The following is an 18,305-nucleotide window of genomic DNA, read 5'->3' as shown; positions in this document are numbered from 1 at the left end:
ATATGTGACCTCCACGATAACAGCCGTTCACGAAGTAAGCGCTGAATGAGAACCAATATATCAGAAAAGTAATAATAAAAACTTCAAGAAATTGAGTATCAATACAATAGCAATACTAGATCGCTAACCTGCCATTAGCACATTAGTATAGATATCTGTGAGCAGAAGACAAAACTGAGACCTAAACGGATTCTGAAATCTTTCTTGTTTTGTCGATTAAACGGACTAATTTTGTGACAACTTCTCGTATGTATTATTTTTACACATTTGGAAATTCTATTTCTGACTTAAAATATATGCAATAATACATGTTATTTAATTAAGCCATTTTATGTTAGATGAATATGGCGGCCAAAGCTTTTAAGTCATGACAACTTTACCACTAATGTAAAGTTTGTATTAAATGTATTAAAGACTTTCAGGATGCATTTTATATGCAAAAAACTTATGTACGTACATATTATTTGCTCATATTATGCAACATTTTCTCTTTTTTTCTAACAAATACATAATTTTAGGCAACACAATGTATTTTTTAAAAAAACATTTTCTTTAAATTTATTCTAATGAGCCCTATCATTCTTATTCCTTCTTGATCTTTTACGCAGTGTCGCTACGCAATTTCATAAATAATGTTCATTGTAATATGATAAATATACGTCAAATTTGAGTTTAGACCTATTAAATTACTAAATAACAGATTAATGAATATAATCACAAGTTTAATTTAAAATATTAATTACAAGAAAGTTATTGCACCAAATTTAAATTAATAGTTATAATATCACAGTCTTCTATTGTATAATATTGTATAATATTACATTCACTTATGTGCGACAACGATGTTATAACTCTAAATGAGACTTTTAAAATTACATACAAACGAGTCACATTATCTTCTCTTTTGATTATAACATTTCTCAATTCTTTGCTTGATATGTAGAATTTCATTAAAATGCTATACCATTATTCACCACTCGAAGAATACGCGGACATAATAGAACTATAGAAGGTACAAAAAAACAAATTCATCAAACTTATGATGTACTGCAATAAAATATTTTTCATCTCTTGTATTTTAGACCAGATATACTATACGGTTTTCATGAAGTTATATGCTTGCAAAGTTTTTATCTGGGATACCAACAGCAGTAATCAATTGGAGATAGCGTTTTTAATATTTAATGGCGCGTTCAACATACAGGTCGAGTTTCCGAAAGAGGGTGAATATTGCTTCACATTATAATAGGAAGAGTGAGATAACTGGCCACAGTAATAGTTTTGAACATGCACATTATAGAACCTTCAGGTTACAAAGGTAACAGACACTGTATTAAATTTTTTTCATCTCGTTATACACAATCTACATGCCTAATACATTAATTAATATAAATTTGTTGCATAAATAAATATTATCGTCTGTTTTGTATAAAAAATTAAAATTTTAGATTTCGTGTGGGCCGTTGAAATACATCGCTTAGGCTTTGAAATAATGGGTTTATGGCCCAAAAATGACAAATTTGATACAAGTAATTTATGGTTAAAACTTCGCGTAGGCATTTTTTTAAGTTTAATAGTATTTGTTATTATTATTCCAATGATACTTACGGTTATACAAGTGTGGGGCAACTTGGTACTGGTAGTAAATAATTTACGTATTGCATTATCTATAACAATATCAATAATAAAATACATTATTATGCTGTGGAAACGAACAGGTATGTCTAAAATTATTTAAAGCAAAATGTTTTATATAGTATAGTAACGCACGTCAAGAAATTTTGTGACATTACACTTTCTTACTTCAATGAATTAGCTTAATACTTATTGGAATTAATTATAAAATACATATATAATTTTTGTTTTAATTCGAGAGTTCTATAAACATTTAAATAACAAGTCAGTAAGTACAATAATTTACATATATTACACAGTTGCTAATAATAAATGATAAAAAATTTTAGAATATAAAAAGAATAGCTTTATTTATACTTACAGTTCTTCTGTCGATTATAAATGTAATGGCGGAAGATTGGATGACATTCAAATCGAATACAGAGAGAACCGTAATGATAAAACAAGCACAAACTGCTCGAGTAATCATGGTCATTGGATACTTTATCATGCTAATAGCAATACTTGGAGTAGTAGTTCCAGCTTTTTTTGGCATGCAAATGGTGTCAACAACAAATCGTACGGATCAGCACAAAACGTTACTGTTCGTGACATACGACATATATGATACAGACAAGAGTCCGCAGTATGAATTGACGTTCTGTATTCATACTATATCAATCGTGATTGGAGCTCTTGCATTTATGTCGGTAGATTGTTTTTTATTGCTATTAGTTCTTCACATTTGTGGCCAGTTAAAAAACTTTAGACGTCGATTAGTTAATGTGACGTCATGTAAGAACTACAACGAAATTTTAAATAATATTGTAACATCTCACTTACGTATGATCAGGTATACACTTTTAATACAAAAATAGTAACATAATAACAAAAAAAATTTTATCATAAAATTTTTTTCACACGTGCTTTAAATTTAAATGTTAAAGTTTTATTTATAGTTTGATACAAATACTAAGTTTTGATACACATACAGTCAAATGATATGTCACATAATACTACATTTTCTATTACTATTTTTTTAAAGGAAGCATAATGTTGATTTGTTAAAAAAATGTATACTACAAGTACAATGTATTTAAAAGCAATAATATGTTACATCAGATTAACGAAAATATTAAACATGAGGCTGGAAGGCTCAAGTAATCACATCGATTTTTAGTGTCAAATAATAATTTTTTATTTTTCAAATTTTTATAATTTTCAACTGAAGCTGCGCGCCGCATATTCATCGGACTTGACACACAGTCATAAAATCGGAATAGTCATATTATTACGGAGTATAATAGTCATATTATTATTGGTAATTATAAAAATTGTAAAAACGTAAAATTAAAAATTATTATTCGGCACCAAAAATCGCTGTGAATGACATAAGCCTTTTAGTCGCATTTTTTGAAGGTAATTCTGTGTTACCTTCACATCAGTTATTTCATCTCATCATTTTGTGCATAGTAGTATTAATATAAAATTATCAAAAAAATTAATAGTTTATAAGATGTCTCTTATTTTGTGCCAAAATATATCAGAATAAAGTATAAATGTGGTCCAATTTCTCTAGTTATTCTGTATGTAAAATATTAAGTAAAGTTATCGTAATTTATTGAAATAAATTGCAAAGAGTGCAAGACCTCATATGTGGAACAGACAGGCATTTTGAACACTAGAATCATGGAACGTAGAAAACATTAACAGAAACTCAACACAGCATTCCGTCATCACTAATAACAGAATCAACTTATCACATGAAATGGACTGGAATAAAGTTGAAAGTTTAGACAGAAAAAGTTTTAAACGAAAGACTTGTATCTGAAATGATCTATATCCAAAAACAAAAACAGCCGTTAAATTTACAGACAGACATAGATCTCTTAGATCTAATCTTAACCTTAATTTAATCTACTTTGTAAATGCAGTAGATAAATTTTCTAATTTTTAATGTATTTGCCATAGCTTGGACCGTAGCTTGAAGCAGTTTACATGGCAAAAATACGTTTTCCACTTCCCCGTTATTATTTAATACTAATAGATCAACCTTTAGGTATACTTTCTAATCAATTGAATTGTTCATTATTGTTCTTATTTTTCTTTAAATTTTAGGCATTTTCGTGCTCTGCGATCAAAGCGTTACATCTTAATTATCATTCTATGTAGTTTTATTTCTCAATTACACTAAACAAAAATAATATTCAGAAACTGTCTAAAAAATAAAATTTCTATCAGGGTACCGCATGTAACGTTTTATTTTTAAGTAATAATCTTCTTAAATAATTTTTATTTTTACAGATTTGCCGATAATATCGAAAATACATACACTTTGATAATGTTAATTGTGGTACTTCACTTCGTTATAGTATTTTGCCTAAGCGGGTTCTGTTTAATATTGTAAGATTTAATGAATCATTGCCAAAAAATATTTTATTGCACATTCATAACTTTTTGATTTTTTTTATAACTTATACGTTTATTTTCTAATTCGCAGAGAATTGGATGAAGGCACTACGGCAAAAATTTGTTTTTCGATTATTATGCTTATAATCTTATTAATGAATACTTTTTTGTACTGTGGTGCAGGAGAACTTTTAACGGAACAAGTAAATAATACCAACTAAATTATAACTATTATGTGCACAATTACAAATTAAAATCTATTTTATTTTATAGTAAATAATTTACATTCATTAATATATTTTAAAGACTAATATAAAGTCCACATAATTCTGATAAAATCGTGATGTCAGTTTGTTAAATATTGAAATAATTCTAAAAAAAAAGCAATTAAAAACTTGATATGTCATACACACACGCACACGCACACGCGCACATACACACGCGCTTATTTTATGAAGGACTTATAATTAACATTAATAAAAATCCGAATTTACGCAAATAAGAGCCAATTATAATTTTTTGACTGACTAAATGTAAACTAACATTATTAGATCTTTATGAATTAACTTTTGAAAATAATTTTTGATAAAATGACATATAAGCATACATCATCATGCAGAGTTAATAAGAATATAAGTGCAATTATAGGGCGCAAGTTATTTTAGTTTTTTTTGTTTAATTATACGAAGGTTTTTGATCTAAAACAACGTGCGCTCCTAAAACCGCGCCTACACTTCCTGCAACATGTTGCATCATTTGATATCGAAGAAAATGAGATTTTTAAATTTAAATAATATGTCAGTTAATATATTTTTGTATATGTATTCTTTAAGTGTAATGCAGTATATCGTGCAATGTGCAATCTTGAATGGTACAAATTGGAATCAAGAAAAGCGAGAAATCTTATTTTATTAATGATTCGAGCGCGCCATCCTGTTTGCATTACTGCAGGAAAGATTATTCCATTAACAATGGCTACTTTTTCCAGCGTAAGAATATTTAAAATTTATGTTTTAATTTTTATTCTTTGATAAGAATAGAAATATCTATCAATTTTAAGAAAAGTTCTTTTTTTATTGGTTCGTATTGTCTGTAAATAAAAATGTAATTATTTTTAGGTATTAAAAACATCATGTGGATATATAACATTTTTATTAGCGAAACGTGGTTAAAGATTAAGACAATATATTAATATTTACGTATCACAACGAAATAAATGTATATTCAACTAAATAATTACTAATTACAAATAGATGATAGTATATTGTATTGACAATTATTGCAATAGAAATTTGTTTTGCTTATTATTACATTTGCTATTTATTATAAACTATATTATGTAATTTATAATGTAACGACATTTTTATTGTCTCTAATAGAACTGCTTTGATAGAATTTGATGTGTTTGTGTTTACGTGTCAAGCAGACGACGAAACTGAGGCTTAAAGAGATCCTGAAATCTTTCTTCTTTTACCGATTAAACAAATCAATTTTGTGACAACTTCTCGTACGTATTACTTTTACACATTTGGAAACTTTATTTCTGAATTAAAATATAGGCATTAATACATGTTGCTTAATTAAAACCTATTTTATATTAGATAAATATGGTGTCCAAACCTGTCGAGTCATGATAATTTTACTGCTAATGTAAAGTTTGCATTAAATGTATTACAGATTTTTAGTACTATATTTTATTAAAAAGATTGTGTACGTATATATGTTTGTACATGTTACACAATGTTTATCTTTCTTCTAACTAATACATAATTTTAAAACAAAATTTTGAATTTAGGATCTATTAAACTATTAAAGAAATTAATAAATATAATCACAAGTTTGACTTAAAATATTGATTTTAAGAATGTTATTGTACCAAATTTAAATTAATTGCTATAATACCACTTTCTTTTATTGTATAATATAATATTACATTCACTTATATGTCACAACGATGTTATAACTTCTAATGAGACTTTTAAAATAACGTACAAAAAAATATTAACTCCTTTTTTCACTATAACGTTTTTGAATTCTTCTTGATGTGCAGAATTTCACTAAAATTGCTATAACATTATTCACGACTCCGAAGACTACGCGGATAAAATAGATCTATAGCAGGTATGAAAAAACTTGTTCGTCAAACTTATGATGTACTAAAATAAAATATTTTTCATCTCTTGTCTTTCAAATTTTCAATATTTAATGACGCGTTCAATATACCCGTCAAATTTTCGATGAATGGTGAATATTGCTTCACATTATGACAGAAAAAGCGAGATACTGTTCATAACAGTTTTAAACATGGATATTATAGAACCTTCAGGTTACAAAGGTAACATACTAATCCTATATCATATTTTTTCAACTTGTTATATATGATCTATATGTCTAATAAATCAATTACTATAAATTTGTTGTACAAATGTATATTATAATCCATTTTGCATTCAAGAGGCTATACACCAGAAAATCGTGGATTAGGAGGAAATCGTCTGTATAGCTTAAGTTCCTGGGCTCCACATACAGGGATCAACTGGATGGTTCTCAACTGTGTGGATAAAGCCACTTGGCAGTGGCTTCGTCCAATTGGTGGCATATTAAAAAAACAAAACATTATAATTAATGGAAAAAATAAAAGATAAATATAAAAATAAAAGTTTAATAACAATTAAAATTAAATTTTTCTTTTTTCTTTTTTCATAATTTTTGTATAATTTTCAGCTTTCAAATTCTTGTTTGCAATTGAAAATCGATCCAGTCCAATCGTGATATGTCGGAAACGCCGTAGTCTAAATGATAATCTCGAGGACCGTGAATAGATATCGTTTTCGGAACATGATCTATGAGTTCCGAAAACAACATCTTGCAAGAGGTAACTAAGAATGTCACAACACAAGTAAGAAACGAAAGCGAATGAAAATTGTCAGAAACGTTTATCACGATTTTTGTAAGCAAATGTCGCATTTTTACATTTGAATTTAAGTTCTTGTACTGAGAAAGACTGTTGATTAAAAGTTGAAACGTTTACATTTATTTGGCATTTGTTTGTTTTTAGCGCACAACACCCAGGACGGCTCTTTAGCTCGTCTTGTTTTATTTGAATTATTATTCATAAGAACCTTGAATTTGTATTCGTTTTTAATTTAAAAAGAAATTATTGAAAATTAATTATGTCATACATTTCTATATATTTTGTGATGGACTTACAATTAATATTAATAAAAATTTGTATTCGCGCAAATAATAAATTTTCAATGAAATAATATGTAACAATTCAACATGCAGATCTAATACGAGAGTATAAGAGCGATTAGAGAAGCGCAAGTTATTTTAGTTTAAAAATATTTAGATGGATTAATTATAAAAAAATTTTTAATTTTAAATAACCTGCACTCTTTTATCCGCGCCTATATTCTTGTTAGCCCTGCATCATTATTACGTTATTTAACAACTTCGAAAATGAGATGTTTAAACTTAAATAATATGTCCGTTAATATATTTTTGTATATGTATTCCTTAAGTGCAACGCAGTATACTATGCAATATACAATCTTGAATGGTACCAATTAGAATAAAAAAATGCAAGAAATCTTATTTTATTAATAATTCGAGCACGCCATCCTTGTTGCATTACTACAGGAAAAATTATTCCATTGACAATGGTTACTTTTTGCAGCGTAAGAATATTTAAAATTTTTATCTTTTATTGTTGATTCTTTGCAAAGAATGGAAGTTCTCTCCATCAGTTTTGAAAAGTTCTTTTTTATGGTTTGTAATATTTGTAAGTAAGAATGTAATTTTTAGGTATTAAAAAAATCGTGCGGATATATAACGTTTTTACTAGCAAAACGTACTTAAAAATTTTAATAATGTATTAATATTTATGTACTTTGGAAAAGTAAATGTATATTCAATTAAATAATTACAAGTAGATGGTATATTGTATTAACAATTGTATTAACAATTATTACAATAAAAATAAAACTTTTTTTGTTTATTACTACATTTTGTTTATTACTACATTCATTATAAACTATATTAAGTATTCGGTAATGTGATAATATTTTTATTGTCCCTATAGAAATACATTGATAGATTTTAATGTCTTTGTGTTTACGTATCAATGTAAAGACTCAAGATTAAAGGAATTGTGAAGTCTCTCTTGTTTTACCGATTAAACGCAACAATTTTGTGATAAATTTCCGCATGTATTATTTTTACAGATTCGGAAATTCCATTCCAGAGTATATGTATTAATATATGTCTGCGGTATGGACTTTAAGCAGAGAAAGAGAGAGAAAGAGAGAGAGAAAGAGAAAGAGAAAGAGAGAGAGAGAGAAACTTATTTATTTCAGACTATTTTTATTTTAGATGAACATGGCGTCCAAAGCTGTCAAGTTGTGACAATTTTGTTGCATCTAATGTTGAGTTTGCATTGCATGTATTACAGGTTCTCAGTACTGCATTCTATAGGCGAAAATTTTGTGTACGTATATAAGCTTGCACATATTTTATAATATTTTATATTTATTCTAACTAATATATAAATTTAAGGTACAAATATTTTTGAAAAAACTACTTTTTAAATTTATTTTTGTGATGAGCCATATCATTTCTATAATCCTTTTGATCCTTTATGCAGTGTCGCTACGTATTTTGATAAATAATATTCACTGTAATATAATAGATATATGTCAACTTTGAGTTGAGAATCTATTAAAAAACAGATTAATAAATATATTATTAAATGTAAGTTTAATTAAAAATATTATAATTATTAAAAAAGTTATTGTATTAAGTTAAAATAAATGGCCTTAATATCACCTTCTTCTCTATAAAATTACATTCACTCATATATGTCACAATGACGACATAACTTCAAATGAGACATTCAAAATTACGTATAAAAAAAGTTACATTAAAAAGTCTCCTCTGTGACTATAACATTTCTGAATTCTCCTGTCTGAGATGCAAAATTTCAATGACGATGCTATAACATTGTTCACCACGCCGAAGAACACGCGGGCGTAATAGAACTATAGAAGGTATAAAAAAAACTTGTTTGTCAAACTTATGATGTACTGCAATACAATATTTTTTATCTCTTGTATTTTAGACTAGATATATACGGTTTTTATAAAGTTATATGCTTGCAAAGTTTTTTCCTACGATACCACCGTAATCAAGGGGGGGGGATAGCGTTTTTAATATTTAATGCCGCGTTCAACATGCGAGTTTTTAAAAGAGGGTGAATATTGCTACAGGAAGACCGAGATAACTGCTTAGAACAGTTTTGAACATGGATATTACAGAACCTTCAGATTACAAAGGTAACACACTAATTCTATATCATATTTTTTTAACTTGTTATACATGATCTATATGTCTAATACATCATTTACTATAAATTTGTTATAAATAAACATTATCGTTTCTTTACATCAAAATATGAAATTTCAAATTTTGTGTGGGCAGTTAAAATACATCGTTTAATCTTTGAAATAATGGGTTTATGGCCCAAAGACGACAAATCTAATACGAGTAATTTATGGTCGAAACTTCATGCTGGCATTATTTTGTGTGTAATAATATTTATTACCAATGTTCCATTGATACATGCGGTTGTTCAAGTTTGGGGCAACATGGTACTGGTAATAGACAACTTACGTATTGCATTAAGTTTTCTAACAGTATCATTGAAATATGTTACTATGCAACGGAAACAAACAGGTATGTCTAGAATTATTTAAGCAAAATGTTTTATATTATATTGTTGTGCTCGTTTCCGGCCGTGTTTGAGAACTAATGACCACAAAAAGATTGATTTATCGAACAAGAGAAGCACGCTCCTGCTCGACGTTCTGTTTTCGGGACGTGGAACTGTTGGTTTAACGTTACGCTCGTTACGCTGGCTACTTTGCTGTACCAAAGTTATATTATTAAAGTTGGCGTTTCTTAAAAGAAGTGTTGTGTCATTCCGAGACTTGTGTTCGGATTTTCTTTTACGATCGTTGCGCCAGACCTTCCTTACGAGTGCAACAATATAATAACATAAGTAACGTAATCATATAGCATTAACTTGCCTTATTTCATTAATTTTGTGACACATTTAATTTATTATTAAAAAACATTAAATTGTAAAATTAAAAACTATATATTATTTATTTGAGTATAACAATATTTGTTGGAATTAATTATATGTAATTATAAAAATGTATATGTAATTTTTTATTTTATTTTTTATTTTTGAGTTTTATAAATATTTAAATAACACGTCTATAAATAATTTACGTATATAATACACAAATTATAAGTGATTCAAAATTCTACAACATTAAATGTATATCTGTTTATATTTACCAGTTCTTTTGTCGACTGTAAATATGATGGCTGAAGATTGGATGGCATTCAAATCGAATACAGAGAGAGACATGATGATAAAACGAGCACAAACTGCTCGATTAGTCACGGTCATTGGATATTTTTTCATGATAATAGGAATTCTTGGAGCAATCATTCCATCTATTTTTGGCATACAAATAATATCAATAACAAATCACACGGATCAGCATAAGGAGTTACTATTCTTGACATATGATTTCTATGATACAGATAAGAGTCCACAGTATGAATTGACGTTTTGTATTCAAGCTATATCGCTCGTGCTTGCAGCTAGTGTATATATGTCTATAGATAGTTTTTTAGTGCTAATAGTTCTTCACATTTGTGGCCAGTTAGAAAACTTTAGATGTCGACTAGTTAATATGATATCATGCAAGAACTTCGACAGAACGTTAAATAACATCGTAGCGTCACATTTACGTATGATCAGGTATATATATTTTTATTACAAAAATAAAACATAACAAAAATAATCTTAACACTGCAATTTTTTTCACACATTTTAAATTTAGGTGTGAAGGTTTTATTTAGAGTTTGATGCAAACACCAAGTTTCTTGCGCTGCAGAAAAATGAGGTGTTAACTTCACAGAGACGTTTTAATACATGTACAGTCAACTGATGTATCATATAATAATAACACGACCACACAAAGAAACAAAAGTGTCATGTTCGAGAGATTAGACCCATGTATCCCTATGCATTTTAAGGATCTGAAACCAAATATGACCTCAGAATTTTGATATCAGATCAAGATTTTTTTTATCCTGAAAAAATTAACAAACATTCCGTAAAATTACACTATTCAGCCCGGTAAAAAGAATTCTGAAAAATTCCGAGGCCATATTCGGTTTTAGAGTCTCAAAATACATAGAGATACATCTACTCTCTCAAACATGACATTTTTTTTGTGTGGCTGTGTAATGTATCACGTTTTCTACTATTTTGTTTTAAAGAAAGCTTATTGAATTGTTAAAAAAAAGAAAATGTAATTTATATATTTCAAGTATAATTTTTTTAAAAGCAACTCTGTGTTTTCTTTACATCAATTAATTCGTCTCATTATTCTGTGCTTATAAGTATTAATGTACAATTATCAAAAAATTCATAGTATATGAAATGTTTCGTATTTTATGACAAATAAATAAGAATAAAATATGAAATATCTCAAAATGCATCAGAATAAGGTCTAAAGTATAATCCAATTTCACTAATTATTCTGCAAGTAAAGTATTTCAGGTAAAGTTTTATCATAGTAAGTTTTTATCATAGTTTTTATTATAGTAAGTTTTTGATAACATTCTCTGAACATCTTATACGCAAAATAACTTAATAAAAAGGATTATGGTATAATATATAAAGAAAAATTGACAATTTTATTTTAAAAAATAGCAATAATTTTTATCTTTGTAGCACCTCTGCTTAAAAAAACATAACGTGATCAAAATACGGCTTCTTTGAAATTGTTCCACTTTACTTAAGAATATTTTTTTTATCAACAATAATTTCGGAGAAAATTTAATTGTCGCATAGATAGGATTGATACACATAAGTACATATGTACGTACATATGAGTTTCGGAATGCAGTCTGATTACCCAGCAACTGATTCTTATTTGTGAATCTAATCAGTTATGTTCATCCGCACTATATGCAAAGCTAAATTCCAAAATGCATTAAAGAAAAGTGTTGCGACCTTTTGCCGTTGACAAAAATTGCATGGCAAAAGGCGGTACATATGTACTAGTATATAGTCAGATCGCCATGCATTTTTTACACAATAAGTGAAATATTTGCTACTACAAGTTTTTCTTCGATTGCAATCACGTTGCTAATAATAGAGACACTAATCTCTCAGTCGACACCAATCTCTTTCATCGTTATATCATATCTATATTGTTAAAATTTTGTAATCAACAATATAATGTAATAAAACACAAATGTTATATTAAATATTACATTACATTATTGACTGTAAAATTTTAATACAGATATAATATAGATATAATATCAAGAGACGCGGTCGCGTCTCGCGCCAATGCAGGCAAGCGAGTTGCAGACCGACTTTCTTTTACGCAAGTCAGCGAGTTCAAGCATAACGAGATTATCAGATCTTAGTAACAGCTGAACCCATCAAGTTCTGAGTAGTCTTAATTGATAGCTTGGGGAAAATTGCATTATAAAAGTGTTCTTATTTTTTCTCTCCGTGCCCTACGTACGGAGATATCGCGACGCAAAGTCCAAACTTGACGTTTTTACTTTTGAGAAACGTCGTCATTATCGTCGCCCTCGAATCTTGTCCAGTACATCTTTTTGACACAGAGTGGCCGGTGGCGCTCGCTACTACACTATCAGCCCGCAAGCGACCATGTAATGAATCACTTGGTATAATGCATCACGTGGCCGCAATATGACAGGTTTCCTAACCTGTAACCTGAATCATCAATAATATCTCGGTTCGCGAGGCAGACGACACTTTTTTCTTCCGAATTCGTTCGTCTCGTACAAAAATTAAATAATAAATATAACGTAACGATGATTTATGTCGACTGGGCTATTATAACGGGAATCTGAATGCAACCAAATGGAAACTATTTCTTAGGCAACAGAAGGACAAGAACGTATGCATTTTTTATAAAACTTCTAGTAACTTGTTATAAATAATAGCGCATAATAATATATGGCATACGTTGCCGATAACATCATAAGTAAAATCAGAAGCCGCTTTCTTCAAAAAATACGCGATTAAGATTCAACGTAATTTTATTTCTCAGTTACTAAACAGAAATAATATAAATATCCCCAGTACAACTGCTCAAAATATAACATTTCTAACGGAATGTGAACCGTTTTATTTTTAAGTGATAATTTTCGTGAATATTTTTATTTTTACAGATTTGCCAATAATATCGAAAATACATACTCCTTAATGATGTTAATTATGTTACTTCACTTTGTTATAGTATTTTGCCTAAGCGGGTTCTGTTTAATATTGTAAGATTTAATAAATCATTGTTAAAAAATATTTTATTGCATATTCATTACTTTTTAATTTTTTTTTATAATTTATACGTTTAATTTCTGATTCACAGAGAAATGGATGAAGTTATTACAATAAAAATTTATTTCTCGACAATTATGCTTACAATCATATTAATGAATACTTTTTTGTACTGTGGTGCAGGAGAACTTTTAACGGAACAGGTAAGTAATACCAATTAAATTATAACTATATAATGTGTATATTTACAAATTAAAATTTTTTATATTTTATAATGAATAACTTTGATTCATTAATATATACTTTAGAAGATTAATATAAAGACTATGTAATTGGGTTTTTGAACGTAATTTTTTTTTTTAATATTTAGAAAGTTTATATGCATATGTTTTATAGAAAAAAGTGCTTTTTTTTCGTAATATTAACGGAGATGTAGATTTTATAAAATATTACTTTAAACTCATAGCCGATGACGCGCCGATCACGCCCGAAGTTACCCGAGCCATCTGTGACGTCACAATGTTACATACCGTATACGATATCTGTTGAGATTTTGAGTTTTTAATAGAAATGGCAACAATTAAAACGTATAGAACGTGTTTCGTCCCTCTCTGTGGTAGTACAACAAAAAGTACACCAAATAAAGTGTTCGCGACAGTGCCACAAGACGTGAACCTTCGTAAAAAATGGTTTAATGCCGTTCGGAGAGATAACCTAAAAAACAGCAAATCGAACTTCTTTTGCTGTGAAGACCATTTCAATGTAAGTTTTTGCAGCCTAAGTATATGTTAAATTTTTAAATTATTATTTTTTTGATAGGATTTCATCTATTAATAATTTAACCTAATTTCGTAACTGCATCAAAAATGTTTTATATTTATAGCTGCGAGAGGATATGGAAAATTATCAGTATCACATGATGATGGGAGGTCCAGTAAAAATTAGAAAAAACGTTATTCCACATAAATTCGAATGCCAGCCCGACCATAAACGTAGAACATGCTCAACTCCACGTATAGTAGCAGAAAAACGACAAAGACGAGCGGAAATAAACGAGATCCTTACAGAAACATTCGAGTCTTCTTCGACAAATGCTGCAGATGCATCGGAACAGAATATAAGAGATTTCAATATAACTGCTGCCCTAAATAAGCCTGCGATAAATGAACTCGATCTCAAATCTCGAGCTGAACAAACTTTCACTGTGTGTGAAATACAAGAAGTAGCGGATACAAGAAGAGACGTCGGAATACAGACTTCCATGATGCAGCACAGTGTTGGCGTACAGGTCAAGATTCGACCACATTATCATAGCGTTTATACAACGTGCAACATTCCAGTATCGACTGTCAATGAATGTTGTTCCCCGATTAAATTACCCATTTGTACGAATGTTGCAACTTCTCCGACAAAACCTATTATTTCTAAGATGTCCTATGCAAATGACACCATATCGACAAGCACTACAACTACATCGATAGATATAAGTAGTTCTCATGATTATTATATGTTTAGCGACCAAACGAGTCTCGATAATCCTAGTAGCCCAAATAAATATAAACGTGACATATTAAATGTAACAAACTATTTCATAAGTACCAACATGAAAGCGTACCTAGGGATTCCAAACGAATGGAAATCACTGTTGCATCTTTTGAGCACGAAAGGTAATGTAAGTATCCAAAATATACAGTTATGTTTAATGAAGATCAGAAGACAAGATACGTTAGAACGACTGGCTGAACAATTCTGTATGAGTCCTAGTAATGCAAGTATAGTTTTCAACAAAACTGTTCCAATACTTAATCACTTACTAAAAACTTTGATTTTCTTCCCAAATCCTGACTTAGTTAAAAAAACTTTGCCTATTCCTTTTCGGAGCTCGTACAATCATGTCCAGTCCATAGTAGATGCTCTGGAAATACAAATCGAAAAACCGAGTGATCCCGTAAATCAAGCCTTGACTTGGTCTGAATATAAAAAATGTAACACGATAAAGTATTTGATATCTTGTGGACCGGATGGCTTTATCAATTTCATTTCTACTGGATATGGAGGTAGAATATCAGATGTATTATTGTTTGAGAAGTGTGGTATACTAGATCAACTTCCTGAAAAATGTGCTGTTATGGCGGATCGAGGTTTTAAAAATATTAAATCTTTATTAGCAGAAAAACATTGCAAGTTAATAAAACTACCAAGCGTATCGTCTACACATAAACCTACGAAATCTGAGGTTTTGGAAACCAAGCGCATTGCTAGCTTACGGATCCACGTAGAAGAACGTGTCATTGGGAGATTGCGTGAATTCGATTTTCTAAAGCCACATCCTGTTATAAACCATAGTATGTTATCTTACACTGATGACATTATCGTGATTGCCTCGGCGTTAATAAATTTACATTCACCAATAATAAAAAAATAGTATGACAAGTGGGTAATAATTCTGAATATATTACATATTTTGTTACATATACAGTTTTATACATTAATACCTTACTTCTGTACAGAAGATAATAACAATGGAAATATATTTCTTTCCCAAAACAGCATTGCCTTTTTGACTAAATCCTGTGCTACTTCTACATCGTATGCAAGCCACTGCATGTGCACTTTTTTTGTATTTTCAAAGGCCGAATCAGCCACACAAAATAATCCTTTTTTCTTTCCTGTAGCTAACATTTGTAATTGCATTTGTGCTACGCACTTAGGATTGATAATTTTATCTTTCGACAAGAATCTTTCCAACGCTTTTTCATTCGAAGGACATTTTATTTCTACGATGTATTCGTTGGTCATACCATCAGGTGATGCACCAAGAGCTGGATAATTTGGTGATAGATACAGTCCAGCACTCTTAATTCGTGTATCTAGTTCGCGCTCTACTTCTATCAGCACCAGTTTTTCCAAGTCCTTTCCTCGTAACATTGCACTTGTTTCATGCACCTTACTCGCTCCTGTTACCTGTTTAACAAACGACCCACTATCTGTTGTACAATGTGCTGCTTCGTACAGCTGTAATTCTCCCGTATCGGAGTTCGTACCACAGTGGGCAATCACTCTGGTTTCGTGTCAATTTTTCAGCTTCATCGCATAAGACTTGAGTCATCTCAGAACTGGCAAAAGTAAGAAAATTTCCCGATATCAGACCTCCATTTAAGTGAAATTTTAAAAGGAGTCTGTGCAACGATAAATTATTTGTTTTCAGACATTTCAAGTCAACCTGTAGTCGTGAAATTTGACAGTCAATTTGTTTACTTTCTGCCAGTTCTAGAACGTCGTGTAAGAAAGTGCTATTATCGGGAATGGATGTTCGTTTTAGTTTATGTACTTTCTGAATGCCTAAATCTTTGACTTCGACATATTTGAGTGCCGTTCCTACACCTGACAAACGAGATTTTTTCCAATAGCATGCTATTTCTGTAGGCGCAGGGTCTTCGCTCCTTCGATGTACCTACATGACAACTGCTAAAGCATGTTTACATCCACCTGTAATGTAAGACAAATTTTAAGGAACGCATGGCAATGAGAACAGGTAAAAACGCATCACTTTTTATTGCATATATTCATAGATACCTGTTGCTGCTGCGCAATCATGACACTGAACGTCTATGATTTTCTCTGTTGCTTCATTAATGATTAATGTTGTTGAATATGCTTTGCTCCGAACCCTATGTTCAGGACATACTCGACATTTCACAATGCAGAGGTCTCCTTCACGTTTTACTTGGACATAACCTACAGCTGCATCTCCATAGCTCTCACGACAGTTCCTTTAAATAATTTACGATAAAAATCTCGTAGTAATGTTATTTGGAATGAGCAGTTACACATTGAAACGTAATTATTACAAACGTATACTTACAATGAAGCTTTGGCACAACGTATTTCTGGAGCATTGAAACGATCATCATCTTTGAGAAATTCTAACACAGCAAACATGTTAATTTGCGGCAAATTATTGCTATTTGCTTTCACGAAGCCTTGTTCACACATTCTCCGTTGAAATTCGGCTAAATGATCAAATTTATTATAAGTCGTTTCGGAGAGCTTATTTTATACACATCGTATCCAGTCTTCGCGGCGTGACCATGTAACAGCGTGACGTCACGAGCCCGTACGCCAATCGCGTAGCGTTTCATAATCACGTGACAAAACTTGAATTTTTACGTCGATAAAATTATTAATAATAATTTACAGGTTTACACAAAAAATTTTTTTTTTATATTTTTGTGCTTTGGTGTTATTAATACACGTTTACATATAAAAAAATATATATATAATTTTTTTTCAACAACCCAATTCAGATAGAGACATAATGTCAGTTTTGTTAAATATTGAATAACAATATTAAGAAAAATTATTAAAAATTTGTTATGTTATTTACAAATTAACTTTTGAAAAATATTTCCGATTAAATATCATACGACGTACAATGACTCATCATGCAGAGCTAAACGCGGTTAGAAGGATGCAAGTTGTTTTAGATTAAAAACCTTTATTTAAATTAAATCGTTATATAAATATTTTTAATCTAAAATAACGTGCGCTCCGCTAACCGCTCTTAAACTTTCATTAGACCTGCATTAAAATTGCGTTATCTAACAACTTCGAAAATAAGATTTTTAAACATAATATGTCTGTTAAAATATTTTTGTATTCTTTAAGTGTAATACGGTATACCATGCAATATGCAATCTTGAGTGGTACAAATTGGAATCAAGAAATGCGAGAAATCTTATTTTATTAATAATTCGTGCACGTCATCCTTTTTGCATCACTGCAGGAAGAATTATTCCATTAACAATGGCTACTTTTTGCAGCGTAAGAATGTTTCAAATCTGTTTTTATTTTTTGTTAAGAATGGAAATTACCATCA

The 18,305-nt window shown here is 29.7% G+C and overlaps 5 protein-coding genes and 1 long non-coding RNA gene across 7 annotated transcripts in view; 3 read left to right on the top strand and 3 right to left on the bottom strand.

Moving 5' to 3' along the window:
• The window catches only part of LOC120358255, an 84,364-nt gene extending 82,227 nt beyond the window's left edge, over positions 1 to 2,137 (bottom strand). The window contains exons 1-2 of the long non-coding RNA XR_005575227.1: positions 1,997 to 2,137; positions 1,609 to 1,667 (exon numbers count right to left, since the gene is read on the bottom strand). This is a non-coding gene — a long non-coding RNA (uncharacterized LOC120358255). The remainder of the gene's footprint in view (positions 1 to 1,608; positions 1,668 to 1,996) is intronic.
• On the top strand, positions 616 to 7,059 carry LOC113003678 (odorant receptor 43a). 2 transcript variants are annotated; one of them, XM_039451857.1, is made up of 11 exons: positions 616 to 1,318; positions 1,449 to 1,718; positions 1,999 to 2,467; positions 3,919 to 4,017; positions 4,115 to 4,226; positions 4,857 to 5,012; positions 5,142 to 5,241; positions 5,403 to 5,530; positions 6,074 to 6,144; positions 6,294 to 6,358; positions 6,479 to 7,059. In XM_039451857.1, the coding sequence occupies exons 1-7, from the start codon at positions 1,288 to 1,290 to the stop codon at positions 5,193 to 5,195; spliced, it is 1,191 nt and encodes a 396-aa protein (XP_039307791.1). In that variant the 5' UTR covers positions 616 to 1,287; the 3' UTR covers positions 5,196 to 5,241; positions 5,403 to 5,530; positions 6,074 to 6,144; positions 6,294 to 6,358; positions 6,479 to 7,059. The 2 variants fall into 2 exon arrangements, with proteins under 2 accessions (XP_039307791.1, XP_039307789.1); XM_039451855.1 differs by having other exon boundaries at positions 5,142 to 5,530.
• Positions 7,060 to 9,474: 2,415 nt separating this feature from the next.
• Positions 9,475 to 14,370, top strand: LOC105193979. Its single transcript, XM_039451873.1, has 5 exons — positions 9,475 to 9,756; positions 10,390 to 10,858; positions 13,321 to 13,419; positions 13,518 to 13,629; positions 13,893 to 14,370. The coding sequence occupies exons 1-5, from the start codon at positions 9,531 to 9,533 to the stop codon at positions 13,989 to 13,991; spliced, it is 1,005 nt and encodes a 334-aa protein (XP_039307807.1). The 5' UTR covers positions 9,475 to 9,530; the 3' UTR covers positions 13,992 to 14,370.
• LOC120356756 lies at positions 13,819 to 15,851 on the top strand. The gene is made up of 2 exons (XM_011172098.3): positions 13,819 to 14,188; positions 14,310 to 15,851. The coding sequence occupies exons 1-2, from the start codon at positions 13,997 to 13,999 to the stop codon at positions 15,849 to 15,851; spliced, it is 1,734 nt and encodes a 577-aa protein (XP_011170400.3). The 5' UTR covers positions 13,819 to 13,996.
• Positions 15,852 to 15,860: 9 nt separating this feature from the next.
• Positions 15,861 to 17,450, bottom strand: LOC120358252. Its single transcript, XM_039451877.1, has 3 exons — positions 17,292 to 17,450; positions 17,003 to 17,199; positions 15,861 to 16,915 (listed from the first exon to the last, which is right to left on the bottom strand). The coding sequence occupies exons 1-3, from the start codon at positions 17,420 to 17,422 to the stop codon at positions 16,881 to 16,883; spliced, it is 363 nt and encodes a 120-aa protein (XP_039307811.1). The 5' UTR covers positions 17,423 to 17,450; the 3' UTR covers positions 15,861 to 16,880.
• On the bottom strand, positions 15,923 to 16,535 carry LOC105203323. The gene is made up of 2 exons (XM_039451992.1): positions 16,440 to 16,535; positions 15,923 to 16,390 (listed from the first exon to the last, which is right to left on the bottom strand). Exons 1-2 carry the CDS (start codon positions 16,533 to 16,535, stop codon positions 15,923 to 15,925), a joined length of 564 nt encoding a protein of 187 aa, XP_039307926.1.
• Positions 17,451 to 18,305: the final 855 nt, after the last annotated feature.

This window comes from Solenopsis invicta, chromosome 7 (assembly GCF_016802725.1).
Source record: "Solenopsis invicta isolate M01_SB chromosome 7, UNIL_Sinv_3.0, whole genome shotgun sequence".
Lineage (NCBI taxonomy): Eukaryota > Metazoa > Arthropoda > Insecta > Hymenoptera > Formicidae > Solenopsis > Solenopsis invicta.
The sequence above is the reverse complement of the archived record's forward strand: the minus strand, read 5'-3'. Positions and strand labels throughout refer to the sequence as shown.